The 16,595-nt window shown below is 38.5% G+C and overlaps 1 protein-coding gene across 2 annotated transcripts in view; it reads left to right on the plus strand.

Annotated features, from left to right (window-relative positions):
* AP3S1 (adaptor related protein complex 3 subunit sigma 1) overlaps nucleotides 1-14,323 on the plus strand; it is a 28,520-nt gene extending 14,197 nt beyond the window's left edge. Inside the window, exons 5-7 of one of the 2 annotated variants that reach the window (XM_033163650.1) lie at nucleotides 2,765-2,872; nucleotides 5,453-5,494; nucleotides 13,776-13,866. In XM_033163650.1, the coding sequence (XP_033019541.1) occupies nucleotides 2,765-2,872; nucleotides 5,453-5,488 (144 nt within the window). In that variant the 3' untranslated portion in view covers nucleotides 5,489-5,494; nucleotides 13,776-13,866. Of the gene's footprint in view, nucleotides 1-2,764; nucleotides 2,873-5,452; nucleotides 5,495-13,775 lie in introns of both variants that reach the window. The other variant, XM_033163649.1, reaches the window with a different exon arrangement.
* Nucleotides 14,324-16,595: the final 2,272 nt, after the last annotated feature.

Consider the following 16,595-nt stretch of genomic DNA (forward strand, 5'->3'; position numbering starts at 1 on the left):
TTTCTTTTTGAATTTTAACACATCTGGGATGTCCTCTTAGTTCTTTTTCCTTTTCTTTGATTAATTTCAACAATCTCTCCATCTCTGCATTTTGTTGTCTCTTCTTTTTTGCTTTTTCACTAATGAGAAATCCTCTCATTACAGCTTTGCTTGCATCCCAAGCAATTCTTTTCTCCACTTCTGAACTCCAATTTATCTGGAAATATTCTTTCATCTTTTTCGCCGCTCTTTCCACTAGCTTGGTGTTTCTCATCAAAGCGTCATCCATTCTCCATCTAAAAGAATCCTTGGAAATCATTTTTAAATTTAACTGTACAGGATTATGGTCTGAAAGAGTTTTGGGGCCAATTTCTGCCTTTTGTATTTTTGGAGCCAATTCATTCGAAATCCAAATATAATCTATCCTCGACCATGACTGCTGAGATTCGCTGAAGTATGTTGCCTCTGTATCTGTGGGATTTTTTAATCTCCAAGAGTCCACCAAATTCAAGTTGTCCACCATTTCGAAAAAAGTCTTTGGGAGTTTCCCATCATTCGTTAATTTAGTTCTTTGAGATCTGTCCATTAATGTGGAAACTGCACCGTTAAAATCTCCAAGGCAAACTAATTTGTAATCCAAATAGTCCAACAGCAAGTCATGTATTTTCTTATAAAAGATTGACTTTCCATCATTTGGTGCATAAAGTCCCAGAATCAAGAATTTTTCGCCTTGTATGTTAATTTCAATTGCGATATATCTCCCTTCTTCATCTTTAAAAAGCTGTCTTGGGCTATATTTCTCCTTTGCGTATATCACTACTCCTCTCTTCTTGACCTTATCCGATGATATAAACTCTTGGCCTAGTTTTTTATTCTGTAATAATCTTCTATGACGTCGGGCTATGTGGGTTTCCTGTAGGCATATTATATCCAAATTCTTCTTTTCTATGCTGTAAAACACTCTGCGTCTCTTTGGTCTCTGGTTCAATCCCCGGACATTCCATGTCATTAACTTGAGCGCCATTTTCCTTTCTCTAGTCTTCTCCTCCAGTTGCTTCTCCTTTCTTGTCTTCCTCTGGATCCTTGCCTGGACTTGGTAGACTTGGTGGTGGTCCCGGCGGTGGTGGGAATACCTCTGGGAACCTGTAAAATTGTGCTGGGTCGAGTGGTGTGCCTTTAAATTGTTCCAGATGCTTGTCCAAGAACTTCTGTTTCTCCGCCAGGGACCTTATTCTTATCTTTTTCCCTTCAAACGAAAATGCCAGGCCTTCTGGAAATTCCCAACTGAAGGGGATTTTCCTTTTTCTAAGCTCAGTTGCCAAATCGTTGTAAGGAACTCTTTTGTCAAGGAAAAATCTGGGGATATCCTTGTAAAAAATTACTTTGTTCTGCTCTACCACCAGGTTGTTTCTATAGTGACAGTCCAGAAAGAAGTCCCTATCGTGTCGATCGTGGCACACAATCAAACAGTCGCTGACTGTTTTGTTACTTTTCTTTCCTCTGGAACCTCTTGGACCAAATCTGAAGGCCTTCACTATGCGCGCTGAGACGTTGATTTCTTCTATCTCCCAAAATCCTGAAAATAACTTCACTATGTAGTCTTTTAGGTCTTCCCCTTCCACTTCTGGAAGATTTCTTAGGCGGATGTTGCCCTCTCTTTGATGTAGTTGCAGAAACGCAAGGGACTCTTCCACAGACCTCTGTCGTGTTCCAATATTCTCTATCTGTTCCAAATCTAAATTGTCCAATTTTTCCTCCACCTTTTTTATTTTTTCCTTAACCACTTTAATTTCCTCTGAGTCCTTTTTCAAGGTGGTCACCTCTTGCCCAATCCTATTAATCTCTTCTCTGTTCTTCTTTACATTCTCCTCAATTTGCCCAATTGATTTTTCTAGGGTCTGCGTGGAATTTTTAATATCAGCTTTTATATCCGCTTGAAGTTTTTCTATCGCTGAATTCACTGCTGTATTTCCTGATGAGACTTGATCTTGTGTTTGCTTCAGCCCATCAGTAACGCTTTTCAGTCCTGCTGCAATTTCTGCCACACTAGCAAACAATTTCTCCATTTGTTCCTGTAGAGTTAGGGAAACAGAGCCTTTTCTCTTCTCAGAGCCAGTTCCTTTAGATCTAGTAACTTTAATCCATTGGTTTGTGTCCTAGCCTTTAGAGCAGGAGAAAACAAGCTTGCTCCACCCTCCATGTGACAGTCCTTTAGATATTTGAAGATGGCTATCATATCTCCTCTTAGTCTTCTTTTTACTAGGTGAAACATACTCGGTTTCCTCAACTGTTCCTCATAAAGCTTGGTTTCCAGACCCTTTATCATTTTAGTTGCCCTTCTCTGCACATGTTCCAGCTTGTCAATATCCTCATATTTGTGAAGCTGGTTCTTCCTGCCCCTGTTGAAATTCGTTTTGTTAGGTTGGGCCCAGTTCTCCAATCTATCAAGGTCATCTTGAAACCCTATTCTGTCTTCAGTGGCAATGGCTACCCCTCCCAGTTTGATGCAAATTTGATTAGCATCACCTCAGTTTCTTTGTCCTAATTGTTTATACTGTAAAGACATTGAACAACAACGGCCCAGGACAGAGCCCCACAGTAACCCATTTGCCACTTTTTTCCAGGATAATTAGGAACCATTAGTGAGCACTCTTTGGGTTCGGTCAGACAGTCAGCTACAAATCTGCCTAATAGCTTCCTCGTACAGTCCACATTTCACCAGTCTCTCCGCAATAATATTTGATTAATTTGCTTGCCTTTGTTTCTTTTGTCTTTTTTTTTTTAGGTCCATAATATTTTGGCTGAAATGGTGATGGGCGGAATGGTTTTGGAGACAAATATGAATGAAATTGTCACCCAAATCGATGCTCAAAATAAATTGGAAAAATCTGAGGTAAGAATGGAAAGTATTGAAGCCAATTGGAGCATGGTCACACAACCTGCATGATTTGAAACTGTCATGTATTGTATAGTATTGCCTTGTACTTAGCTACATGTAATGTTAGAAATGAGCATTTAGTATGTAGCATGTTAAAGCCTTTGTTGATTGCTTAAATAGCTGAACACCCCCTTTTCCTTCTACTGAACTCCCATCTGCCATTGGCACCTGTGTATAGAAACATTTCTGAGCTTCCTTCAGTCAAGGCTTAATTTTGTGTTGATTTTTAAGAACACCCTATTGAAGGGCGTGTGCATGTTAAACAGAAAGGAAACCTGCTAATAAAATGCAGTGCTAGAGATTGGCAACCTGCATCCCTCCAGATGCAACTGAACTGCAGCTTCCATGATCTCTGGCCATGAGCTGGGGCTAGTTCAGTTAACATTTGGAGGGTCACTGTTTAATCACTCCTGTGGCACACAGTGGCCAAAGAAGCTTGAGCAAGAAATAGATTATCACGGCTAATCCTAGATTCTGAAGTGCTATCTAGTTCGACACTATAGAACTTGGTGAATTTGACATCTAGCACCACTTCATCCTAGGAATGATTTCTTTTCCTTCCTAACAATGTAAGCCAGTATGTCTGGAGTTACACAACCAGAGTGTTAAACCAATGGGCACCTAGAAATTGATATGGTATCTTGCCTTTCCCACAAATAATGATCTGGGAATATAAAAGGCATAAACCAAAAGAAAAGAAAAGAAAAGAAATCAGGAATTCTTAACTAGTCAAGCTAAATGACTGCATTTGTCTTTAATTATTTTTTTTTTAAAATCAGTCCTGGAGAGCATCACTTTAATGCTTTCCCCATGCTGTTCCTCCCCACTCCCCCACTACTGGAGGAGGAAATTTGCTATGAGGGCAAATCCCTTCCCTTCCAGGGCAAATAGCTTCAGTCATGCATTTAATGCCTCATCTAGTTTCAGTTCTTAGTCTTTTGTATATACACAGGTATGGCACACATTATCCTTGTGTTACCTACAAATGAAACTCATTTTCCAACTAGTTTGCTCATAAAATTGATAGGTGAGTTTCCTAGCAGTTTGTATTGACCCTTCACATGGCTTTTGCAAATCGGTTGGACGTTCTCCATCCCTTTGCCTATCTTATGTACATTTAACACGAGCAGTAGAGCATTGGCTGAGAAGCACAGAAATTTGGTAGGTCATGAAACAATGCATGGCACTATGCTAGTGCAAGAATATCAGCAAAGATCTAATCAGTGAAAACTACAATCTGTCTTTAAAATATGCAGAACTGAGTTTCTATGGATGGTTCAAGAGAACTTGCCTAAAAAAGTTTTTTTATCCTTTTTTGAAGCACAGTTTAAACAACAGCCAAGGTTTAAATTATTGATCTGTAACTTAGACTGTCAAATAATTAATTCTCTCGAAGCAGGCCATTTAAGTGAAGTGGACAAGCTTAACCTCAATTTCCATTGTTTCATCTACTCAGCTTATATTTTCTGTATAAAACTTGACAGGTAAATAATGGAAAAGTAATTAGATCATAGTGGCTTTAGCTTTACTTAGAACCACTTCTTGTTACAACACCAATTAAGAGTGGATTAAAAAAGGCAATGTAATCTCTGGAGATACTAATTGGTCCTTTTTAAGCTACTTGATATATTCTTTTGAAGATCTACTTTTTAACATATCAACACCTACTTTAACTAATCCAAAATATTTGCTTTGATCCAAAGTCCCCCTTCTGCTTGTGTGCAGGGTGTGTGTGTGCATGTGTGCGTGCGCGCCTGTCTGATTCCTCTCAGCTCCAGCACCCCATGCTATTCCAGTGTGTCCTCTGACCCTCAGGTGCATTTTTAGGAAGCGTGAGTTGCAGCGGGAATAGGCGGAAGGGAAAGCCCTGGCACATGCTCAGAGCACTGCATGTGGCTCTTTGGATCCAGGTCCTGAGTTCACTTATTTGTTTATCTCAATTTGTGTACAAAGCTCATTTTCCAAAAGTGAACAGAATTGGTTCCGGAAGCTGTAGATTTAATCTTCCTAGCACAGAACTTGGAAGACATTCCAAAGCAGTGTCAAGTTTGTTCAGCTTCTAGAGAGTTTAGCCTCCACTGCACACCCCATTTCCCCCGGATGGTTTTGTTACAAGTGAATAAGGCTGTTCCAGAGTAAATGGGTGCATTATTGCCTTGGAAATCAATGATTTTTAAAAACATAATGTTTGTCAGCTGAATTTGTAGGGCAGGATATGGAACAACAGCACCTTCTGCTTCTCTCTTTGCAAGCTATAAACAATTTTAGCTGTTAGTTTCTGATACCTGTTCACAGAAGCAGAAGTCGTGCCATTCACTCCAAAAGTTAGTAAGACTTCAAGCCTTTGGTAAGAGAGTTTAGGATAAAGATTTGTCAGGCACTATCAGTGACATGGAAGGTGTCCTATATAAAAACTGGGATACTTGTGGTGTATTTGCAGTGTTCAGCTGGGTGTAAATTTGGTCGTTTAAGTCACTCCTCATTTTTTCCAAACCACCTGATCTTTTCTAGTTCTTTCCATTCTTCTCTTTACAGACCTTTATCTTTCAGTCTCCCAGACAGGACAGGTAGATCCAGGTATTGCCAATTTTCAGAAAAAAATGTGCTTCTATAAAATAAAGGGAAAGCAAAATGATGTCAAAGGCAATAACTAAATTAGGCCAGACTCAAAAATTATGTGTTGATAAACCCATATTAGTCTTTGTAGCCTACTTTTTGTGCTAGTTTCCCTCATCTTTTATTGCCTGTAGTGTATTTACTAGATTGTCATTGACTTCATATATTTTTATTTTTACTTTCCCCTTTCATTAGTGTTCAACTTTAGAATTTATATTTTTTTAAAATGTAGCTTTATTATTTGTATGCTCACATTACAAAGCAATCTGATTGTGCTAGTGCAAATGTAATGCTTCCAATTGCTTACGCAGTCAGAAGCAGAAATCAGGGTTGTGTGTTTCCTCTTCTCTGCTCCCATTTGTTCCTTCTGGAGCATGGGTTTTACCATCTGACTTAACCATAACATAACTCTTAGGTCAGCTATTAAGTAAGGCTGTTTAGGCTTTCTGCTGAATGAGAATCTGAAACTAAGGTTCCGAGCTGATTTAAAATTCTGGATAAAGAGGAACCCTGGCTATCCTCAGTTATAATTAACATCACTGGTGATGTAACACTTAAACATGGAGAATGCCACAAGGACTTCATACTCTAGAAAGGAGACAGAGTAGCAGCACACCATCTCATAAACCACTTCCAATTGCTTAAAAAAAAGTTTGCAAGGACTATTGATCCCCAATTACAAATGCAGTAATACAAATTGAATATTTTGAGTTTTGCAGAATAAACTTTATTGGTGTGGAAGCATGGATAATCCCAAGGGTAGGGTTTGAATTTAGTGGAGCTTCTGCTGACACTTGCAGATGACGTCTTTGGATTTCTGCCATCATGTGGCATTGAGAACTATCCTAGAGGGTTGTCTGACCCTTGGAAATGACTTTTAGGGGGCTGCAGCAGGAAGCAGGTGGGTAAGCCACTGTCCATAGTCAGAATGTTGCAGTATTCTTAAGTAAGTGTGATGCTCCAGGGAAGGAATTTTCCATTTTTAACTTGTGAGGTTATAGTGCTAGAGATGAAGTGCTACCAGATGAAGCTTTCAGAATTAGCTGTTTGTGCATTTTCAAGCTAATGCCAAAAATGAATCTTAGAAGTGTGTGTTTTTAAAAGGTAGCTGAGATTCAGGAAACAAAAATCAACCCCACGCTGTATTGTGGATGGATGCATGAATTAAATAAATAGCCCCACTGCCAGTTGAATTGAGCTGTAATGGTACATATTGCAAACATAGTGCAACTAATTTGTATTATTTTAGTTTACATAGAGATATTCTATGATTCTGTGCCTTAGCTGAGATTCCTGCATTGCAGGGGGTTGGACTAGATGACCCTGGGGGTCCCTTCCAACTCTGCAATTCTATGAGTCTTACGATTTTGAGAACTAAAATTTGAAAAGAAATTTCAAGCAGTCAAAACTTGTGGACATTAAAAACCAGTCAGAGTAATAATGTACAAATGATGAGAATCTTTTTTTTTAGAACTTAGTGAATTGAAATAACTTCCACAGAAAGGGAAATCTGCACACAATAAGCTTCAGAAGGGAGACATTTCTGGGTAGACTTTATAAGAGAGAGAAAAAAAGCTGCAATCATAGTTCTGTATACACTAAATGTCAGGTGGACCCTTGACCCTGTTGGTTACAAGTAAAATCCTATTGTAATTATCTTACTTGTACCATTATTATCTTTGAAAGGAAACTTCAGATATTTGTTCTAATTGTTTTAGAAGATGAAAATTCTCTATAGAACTGGTTCTTAGCTAATTTTAAAATGTTTTAAGTAGCTAAATGTGTCGTCATTCAGTTAAATGGTGGGTGGGAGCAATGGCTTAAAGTGGCTTTATTGGACAGGATTCAAAATCATGGAAGAATTTTGTATATTGTAGAGCATAACTTAGATAATAAGTAATCCGGCCAGTTCAGTTACTACTCTTTGATTTAATTCCCTCAAACCACAAAAAATTCTACAATTAAGAAAAGGGGTTTTAATTAGTGTGTGTTTTCTTTTTATGTAGTATTGCTCTATTTTACTTTCTGCTTGTATATGTTCTGTTTTTATTTTTGGGTCTGGCAATTTTTAAAGGAGATGACAAACAAACAAAAATTGAAAAAACAAAACAAAAACCATGCCCATCCATTACTATCGCTGTGATCCAAGTGCTTGAAATTTCCAAGAGTATGTCTAAGTCTTCTATCTGTTTGGCATTTTGATATACTTGCAGACTTCATTTTGTTTTTTCTCTAATTCTGTTCATTTATTTAACCTCATGAGAAGAGAACATGACCATTCTTTTATATTCTGTAGTGCATCCTTCCATCCTATTCATAACCCTGCTGCTTTGAATCATACTTGTTCTGGGAAGAAGGGTTAATGCAGAACACCAGCAGCTGTGATATCCAAGTTTTAAACATGTGGGAGGAGTCACTTCCAAGAAAGGTGCATATAAAAGGACTCCCCTTTTATAATGAGCACAAGCTCTTGGGACGCTAACCTGTCCATATGTCTTCTAAGGAAGTCTTGGAAGGTAGCTGATAGAATCCTCCTATTCTGGGGATAATACAGATTTAAAGTGATCATAGTTACACACTTTTGATGTTATTAAACACATGTAATGTGCTACAAAAGAAAAAAAAATGCACAACTTCCATATTACTAAATAGTGTCCTGAAAGTTCTGTATTTTCTGCTGAAAGGGAAATGGCTTTCCTAATTTTGTGAACTGGGTGAGTGTACTTAATTGTGTCACCTCAGCCTTTTTAGCGTGCTCAGTTTATAGCCACAAGCCAGTATTTTAAGATCTGTGTCTATCCAGTGGCTTTTGACGAAGAACTGAAATGCCAAACTGCTGTGTGCTCATTTAATTTGAGATTATAAAGCAGCTGGGGAAATGTGTTGCCTGGTTAGTTGCAATTTGAGCTGTCTGTAAGTTCATACTGTACTTCTGAAACTCGGTGGAAATGCTTAAATGTCAATGTATAGACGGGGTATACAATCTGTCCTTAGCAGTAAAAGGAGCACACAGATGAAGGGTGCTGAATCCTTCCTTTGTGCCTCATCTACCTTCATTGCTCTAGCCACTCCCTTTCCAGCTCTTGATACCAGGAGCAAGACAGGAATGGGTTTAGGAGGTAAGATGAATAAACAGGTCTCTCCCTAAGCTCCCTTTACTTTGACAGACACCATCCCATCTGTCTTATGTGAACTGGATGGGCTCACAAAAAGAAATGCATGTTTGCCACCATCTTCTGTAATTCGTTCCCAATATTTGATGTTTTTTAGGTAAAATACCAAGTATTTATAAACATTATTCCAAAACTGTTCACATTGTCTCAGAAGTACTGTGTGACCTATATCCCATGCTTAAAGTGATGTGTGTTAAATCCAGCATTCTAATTTAAATTGGCAGATGTCAATTCACCAAATTAAATATAAGGTCTTGTTCCTCTTCTCTTATAGTGGTGTATGGGTAAATATGTTGTCTTGTCTGTTCTGGCAGCTGCCCAGCATTTGTTGATGGGAATAACCCAAAATGTACATATTTTCCCCACTAAGGTCTGCTTATGGAAATCATATAAAACAAAGTTGGTGTCTTTAATAGATGGTAGCCAGTCGTGGTATACATGAATACTGACATTCCCAAATGACTTCATTATTTTGGGTGTAAAAGAGTGTTTTTATGAGGTTAATAACAACAGTTTCAGGCTTGTTAAAAGAGTTTTTTCTTCTTTTTCTGTTAAAAGTAAAGTAGGGTGAAGGGATCCTGGAATGTTTGACAGGAATGAAAAAAGGAATAAAAAGCTGCCATGTTAACCAACATAAAGCTAGAAATGTGTGTTTCCTGTTGTATGCTGATTTGAAGTGGGGTGTCGGGGTCTTTCATATTAAATCAGTTCAACTAACTGGCTGGATATGAAGGAGTTCCCAGGGCAAGGGATGAGTTCACACACTAGTCAAGTGTTTGTAGTGGACATTAGCAGGCTTGGCAGAGCACAAAAATGGTGCTACCTGGCAAATGATGTCATGGCATCAAGTGCTGCACCGAAACATCCAGTGAGCATCTCTGCTCATTCTAGCTCTAATGTATAACCCAAATTTGCAAAAGCTGCTTATGAAGTTATGTTTACAATCAGAACCATTTCCTAGGCATCTGATCTTGGAACTTAATCAGCTGTTCCACCTGGCCTTTGAATGTCTGTAATTTTTAACCCATTCCTCTCCCTAATAAATAGGTTGGTTTAAAAAAACATCAACTCATTGAGCTCTGCCTACTCCTGACTTTCAGTTGATAGGCACTTTGTCCCCAAGCCTTCAGGAGGCAAAATTGCTCTGTTTGAAGTTTCCTGCATCTTCAGTCTTAGGCATCTTCAGTCGACATCTGAAGGCAGCCCTGTTTAGGGAAGTTTTTAATGTTTGATGTTCTATTGTGCTTTTAATTCTGTTGGGAGCCACCCAGAGTGGCTGGGGAAACCCAACCAGATGGGTGGGGTATTAATAATAATAATAATAATAATAATAATAATAATAATAATAATACTGGTAATAATAATAATAATAATTACTTAAAGCCATATCTGCATACTTTTGATTCTATGAAATCCCGAGGCTGAGAACATGTGAGTGGATGCATGTTACAACAGTTATCTAATTTAGACCATTTATAGGTGGAAAATCATGCATTTGCCAGGGCTTAATCAGCCATTAGATGAGACTATCACAAGATTTAGGACTTGTGAGCAAATAAACAGTGCCAGAGAGGCTGTTTACAACTATATTTCTTCTGCTTTTGATATAAATAAATAAACAAATAAATAAGTATTCTGCCCTTCATTTGAAGATCCCAGCATGGTTCACAGCAGAAAAATACAAAATGAGAATACATAACAAAAAAAAACCATGGAAGAATTTTGAGGGATTATCAGAAGTTATGCATATTTTCATGTGATTATTCTATATTCCGATTCCAGGGTTCTGGCCAGTTCACAAGGGTATGTCCTAGTTTTCCACTATGGTATCTGCTTAAGCTAAGCTATCTTAAACATTCTGATTCAATAGGTGAACAGGTATAATAAATGTAGCCTTTCTAACCTCCCCCCCCTCTAACCTCCCCCCCTCCAATTCAGTTGAAAGGAACTTTGAAAAATTGCAGGAGCTTTTATGTGAAGTTATCTTCTGCTCTAAGGCTGCAGTTTTGTGCATGCATACTTGGGAGTAAGCCATTTTTAACTTGGTTGAGTTTAACTTAGCAGTAAATCCCTGTGGTGTAATATATTTCTTTTTTGCTAATTTGGTGCTCTAATTGTATTTTCCAAAATTAAGTCAGCATTTATTATTATTCTGCCTTTTTTGCAGCTTTGTAATAAAACCATATATAAATCCTGATTCAAGCTTCCTAATTTTGGAAGCTAAGCCCTTTCTCTTAAAAGTGTGTGAACGTAAAAGTGTGCGTTGGGAAGGAAAAGACCTGAAGTGTCAGTTGTTAAAAAAAAGCACTGACTGGATTTTGTTGGGTGACAGTCAGTTAAAGGTTAACTACTGCAGATTAGGAACACTGTCTTCCTCTGTATCCATCCCTGTTTAAAATTGGGCAGTGTAATGTGACTTTCATGCATTTTTGCAAGTGATACTAGTAATGACTAAACATTATTGCCAAATTGAGTATTTAGTGGAGGGGAGTATAAGGTTGGATTTGGAGGAAGAATTTAATGGCAGAAGATGAAACAGGTGGACTTTTTTTTCCTTTGCTGCCATTTTGATCCCAAGCATACTCAGAAATAAGACTCTCAGAACTCAGTGGGGCTTGTGTTGAAGCATCCTTGGTTGGCATATGTCATGTAGGTTGTAACACATTTCAAATATATTTTCTTGTGAAAAGATTGCTGGAGTTTGAAATAGTTTTTGTTTACTTCCATTGTATAAATACTGAAAGGGTATTTAGAAATATTGCAGATTGAGAGGATAATGGTTCTGGTGATCATTTAACAAGCTTTTTGAAAGTAGTGAACTTCTGATGTGGACAAATGCTTGTACTAGACAAAATACAGTAGCCCTCTATTTTAGACAGCCCTAATGAAGGCCAGGGGAAGGAGGCCTGAACCCTTAAACCAGACACCAACACCTTTGGCCCTCCAGATGTTTTGGACTACAATTCCCATCATCCCTGACCACTGGTCGCAGGTTGGGGATGCCTGCCTTAAACAAAATGCTTATAGCAGAATTAGGCACACTGCAATGCTGCTGAGACCCCCAGTTACCCACCATCTGAATATCCCAGAAGCAATTATACATTTAAATTAACATAGGCAAATTTTCTATCATGGCCCCACTAAGGGTGCTTGTGCAGTAAGTAGCTTCTCCATGTCTAAAGGAAGAAAGCAGTAGATTAGTATATTAAGCAAAATATTAAGCCAACCTTCCAGGCAAGAAGTATACTAGCTTGCCTGTACTTCATCACAGAACAGCTTGGTGTGAGCCTGGAAAGTATTCTGCCAGAAGGAATTGTTCTCTACCCCGGATTAACTTCAAGGGAGTGTGGAACCTTAAAATTAAGAACGTAGTTAGGCAAATTTATGTGAGTATTAATGTTCACCCGTGAATCAAAGTATGTAAGGGCTAAGCCTGCCCTTGTAAAGCAGGACTTGCAAGGCATAAACATCTTGGTTAATTAAATTCATTCATCTGTGCTGGCAAACATTTTGTACATTTCTCTTAAAGAACAATGCACCACAATAGTGATTTGAATATTTAAGTCTAACAGTTTTCTTTGAAGTAACTGGCAGTCCTCCATAACCTTGGCTCGCTCCTGAATTTACTAGTTTGAAATACAGTGGTACCCCGCTAGACGAATGCCTCGCAAGACGAAAAACTCGCTAGACGAAGGCATTCGTCTAGCGGAAGGCTGCCCCGCAAGACGAAAAAGTCTATGGGGCTGCCTCGCAAGACGAAAAATTTTCGTCTTTTTTTTTTTTTTCGTTTTGCGGAGCGCGGCTGTCATTGCCGCTCCGCAAGACGAAAAACCCGCTAGACGAAAATTTTCGCAGAACGAATTATTTTCGTCTAGCGGGGCACCACTGTACCAAGATGCAGTTGGGGAAGCTATGCAGATATAATGGCAAAGCTTCCAAAATCTGCATCCCTTAAACAGGGTGGGTAATGTGTGTATAATACATTTCTAGAAACGGAGAGGATTTCTTGCATATTTTGCAAGAAGGTAGGCTACAGGTAGTAGTAAACTCTGAATCATACAGAAACCTTTTGCACACATTGGAGAGGCGACCTTTATGTTGTCCATCTCCTATCCTAAACAGAGTGGCTTGGTTTTAATCCTTAATGTATTTGTTTAAAGATCATTTGTAACTACTTGTCTTCTGTGTGGATAATAATTCTGAACACGGGGATTTTTCCTTCATGGATAAATTATGTTGACCTCAGAAGTCTTGGCTCAGGAGCATTTTTCTCTAAACCTTACAAATGGAAAGGGAAGACCCAATAAGTCAGGGATGGGAGGGACCAGTCATGTTTATATTTAGCACCTGAGTTGCCAGAATCAATTATTTAGTGTAAGCCCGTGTTCTTTGGAAGGATCAACAGCCATGTAGCAGGCAGGCTCTTGTTTTTTAAGTGTTTTGGATTTCATTCTTGAAACGGCCCCTGAGCCTTTGAAGTGAGGTGGCATGGAAAAAAGATATAGAGGTCATTCATTATTCAGTACCACTAAATGAATGATTAGATATAAAGTCAGTGTAAAGATTCTTCATATTTTTTTGCATATGATTTTAGTTTTTAGCATTTGATTAAATGCTAAAGCCATAAGAAAAGTAAACATTTTCTATTAGAGGTAATACAAATCAATTAAAAAATGGGTGATTATCAAGATTGGTCACCAACTGAAGGTGTCAGAACACTGGTGCAGGTTGCGTGCTGCAATGCCTGGAAACAGTAAAAATCAAAGACAGCATGAGCTTTAACTTTTATTAACCTCAATCTGGTTGTTTTACAGACTCTACATTAATTTCCCCATCAAGTTGCCATTGCACGTGCTAACCATGTTTTAGAATTTGTGTGAACTGCTTTTTTTCCTCGTTAAATACTTCAGAGTAGTCCATTTCATTCCAATCCAAAATACCATCTGGTTTTTCTAATCTCGAGTGTTGGTGTCTGTGTATAATTATTTATGGTAATAAAGTCATCCTTGTGGTATGCGACTGAGTGTAATGCGCGCCATCTTAGTGATATCTTTTTCTTCTGTATACAGGCTGGTTTAGCAGGAGCCCCAGCCCGGGCTGTGTCAGCTGTAAAGAATATGAATCTTCCAGAGATCCCAAGAAATATAAATATTGGTGACATCAGTATAAAAGTGCCAAACCTTCCCTCTTTTAAATAAATTGTGCACTCCAGGTAAAAATGAAGAACAAATAGAAGTTGATCGCAAATGTTTACCAAACCAATGTTTTGCTGTTTAAATAAAAGGTCATGGTACCCTGTAGAAATCCTTTATAAAATTATGTGAAGTTGATTGTGCTTTGCTTAGTGAATTTAAAGAGAGTGGGTGGTTTGTGATTTCTAAATAAAATTCCTGTGCCCGTCTAAAGCAAGCATATAATGTTCTGGGAAAATAATTCAAACTGTTTCTTTACTTTGTATGACATGTTTTTTTGTATAGACTAAGCTCTGTAATTAGTACAGCAGTCCTGTATACATTCCTTCAAGTTATTTAAGATCCTGATATAAGTGTTGCATGAAAGCAATTCAGCTGTATCTTCTCTTGCTTTTTAAATAAAGTCATAACTATGTGAACTGCAATCATTTGTTTGTTACCTTTGTGGATAACAATAAATGACTGTTCCATTAATAGACATGGACTTGCCGATTCAAAGAGCTTGAGGTACTTTGTGCAATGAATGTCGTGTCCGATGAATCCACATTTTGTGCCAGGGACTATCTACATAGCACAGTTACTGGTAATTCTGCTTTTCCTAGCCATGGAGAGAAGTTAATTGCCCACTTCACTGCCATCCTTGATCCCATCTCTTATTTCTTCCCGTCCTCTGGCTTCTGTCCCTTTGGTCTCAAGCACTGCTAAGATCTGCTCTATCGCTTAAGAAGTTTCCCTTGTCTCTGCCTTTCCCTTTCCCTGCCTTTCCTTCCCTAATGGTGTGCCTCCAAGTTAGTTTTTTCTTTTCCCAGTCAAGTGCCAATAATCTATTTGTTTCTTCTCGGGGTTTGGTTAGCTCTGACATAGCTGTGGCATCACTTATACTGCATTCCTTTGACTCCATGCTGCTCTTGTTGTCTGCAGAAATCCCAATGAGTTACGTTTTTAGCCTACCCCACCCCAGTTGACTATACAGTGGTACCTCTGGTTATGAACTGAATCCGTTCCGAAGGTCCGTTTGTAACCGGAAACCTTTCTTATCCTGAGGCACGCTTTCGCTAATAGCGCCTCCTGCTGCGTGTGCCTCTGGCGCACGATTTCCGCTCACATCCCGGGGCAAAGTTTGCAACCAGGAGCAGCTACTTCCAGGTTAGCGGAACTTGTAACCAGAAGCGTGCGTAACCAGAGATACCACTGTACCTAATAACTCTTACCATTTCTACTAACCTTTGTGCTGATGATTTGCTCGGTCAGGGTTGAAAACTGTAGAGTACTCTACCTGTATAAAACTGTAAGCTGTTGAAAAGTGCATAGTTTAACAATACTTATTAACCTTAAAGTCTAGTGTATATGTCACTTGAGATGAACTCTGACACAGATATGCTAGTTTTCAGTCAGAAATTCTGACTTAAATTCAGTGTAGAAGTTCTGTTGCAGAATCTAGGTTCTTAAAGTAATAACAGTACATAATATCAACTGCATTAAAATTGGATCACATAAACCATTTACAATTGTGTAGCATAGGGAGGAATTTAATGTAGTGCTAAATTAAAGTTCCTTAGCAGTATACTAGTTGCTCTAGCAGAATGGCTTGCAGGAGAGGAGGCACAGGAAGCCAGCATGGTTCTTATGGCTGGCTGTAGCCCCAATACTTCCTGTTGCACAAGCTTCCACTAGCACAGCTGCTGCACTGTACAATCATTCAAACTGCACAATCATTATTCTTGCCTTTACACTAGCGCAACATCCCTTACACTGGCAGTCAGAGAACTTTTAAGTACAGAGAACAGTAAAGGAAAACACCCTGGAGCCTGACATTTAGGAGGACTCTGGAACCACCTCTTCATAATTTTTACTTAAAATAAAATAACAATAGATGCATTAAGGGTTGGGGTTTAAAAAAAAAACTGAATAGCTTTTGTATCTGGTTAGCTAGACCGAAAAGGGACAAACATTCTTAATTGGAAAGAAGCTTAAGTTTCTTAAAATTCGGAGTTCTCTGAGCCTGTTTCAAATAAAGCTTCTTGGCTGGATTTTTATTGCATGCAAGGACCTAATGAAAGCTCTTGTTTTTTCCATTCCACACCCATGTAATCAAATGTATTCTCTCTAGAACCGGAAGCTCCCTTAGATAATTGGTATTGAGCAATAGGTTGCATGAGAGATTTTGAGGATTTGAGTACGTAAAGCATTGTTTTCAGATAGATTTTCCATAACAAATACTGGAACAATTTAATGACGGAGCACATGTATTTTGGGGTATGCAGTAGAAATATTGCAGGCATATCAGGATAACCATCTGGATTGGGAGGCAAGGTGATTAGTTTTGAAGTATGAATATTGTTGAGCACACATCTGAACAGAACTGGAAGGGAAACAGTTACACTTGTATATTTGGAAACAAATTGGGTCTGGAAACAAGCCTTTCCATGTTATAGAAGGCTTTACAATATGCTTTGTAAAGCTGATTTGTTGGGGGTTTTTTAATGAAAGGGACATAATTTCAAGTGAGCATGTTCCAAAAGACACTGCCTTCTAATTTTCAGTTATTTTAAAACTTTCTGTAGGAAAAAAATGGTTCTCAGTTGTCCCAGTTTTCTCAGATGACATAACCCATCAAGAACATTGTGGTTGTGTGACAAGGTGAAGACTTTTTCGGATGGTGTCTATAATGAGTTAAAAAAGATATCTAGGTACACC

Source organism: Lacerta agilis, chromosome 11 (genome assembly GCF_009819535.1).
Source record: "Lacerta agilis isolate rLacAgi1 chromosome 11, rLacAgi1.pri, whole genome shotgun sequence".
Lineage (NCBI taxonomy): Eukaryota > Metazoa > Chordata > Lepidosauria > Squamata > Lacertidae > Lacerta > Lacerta agilis.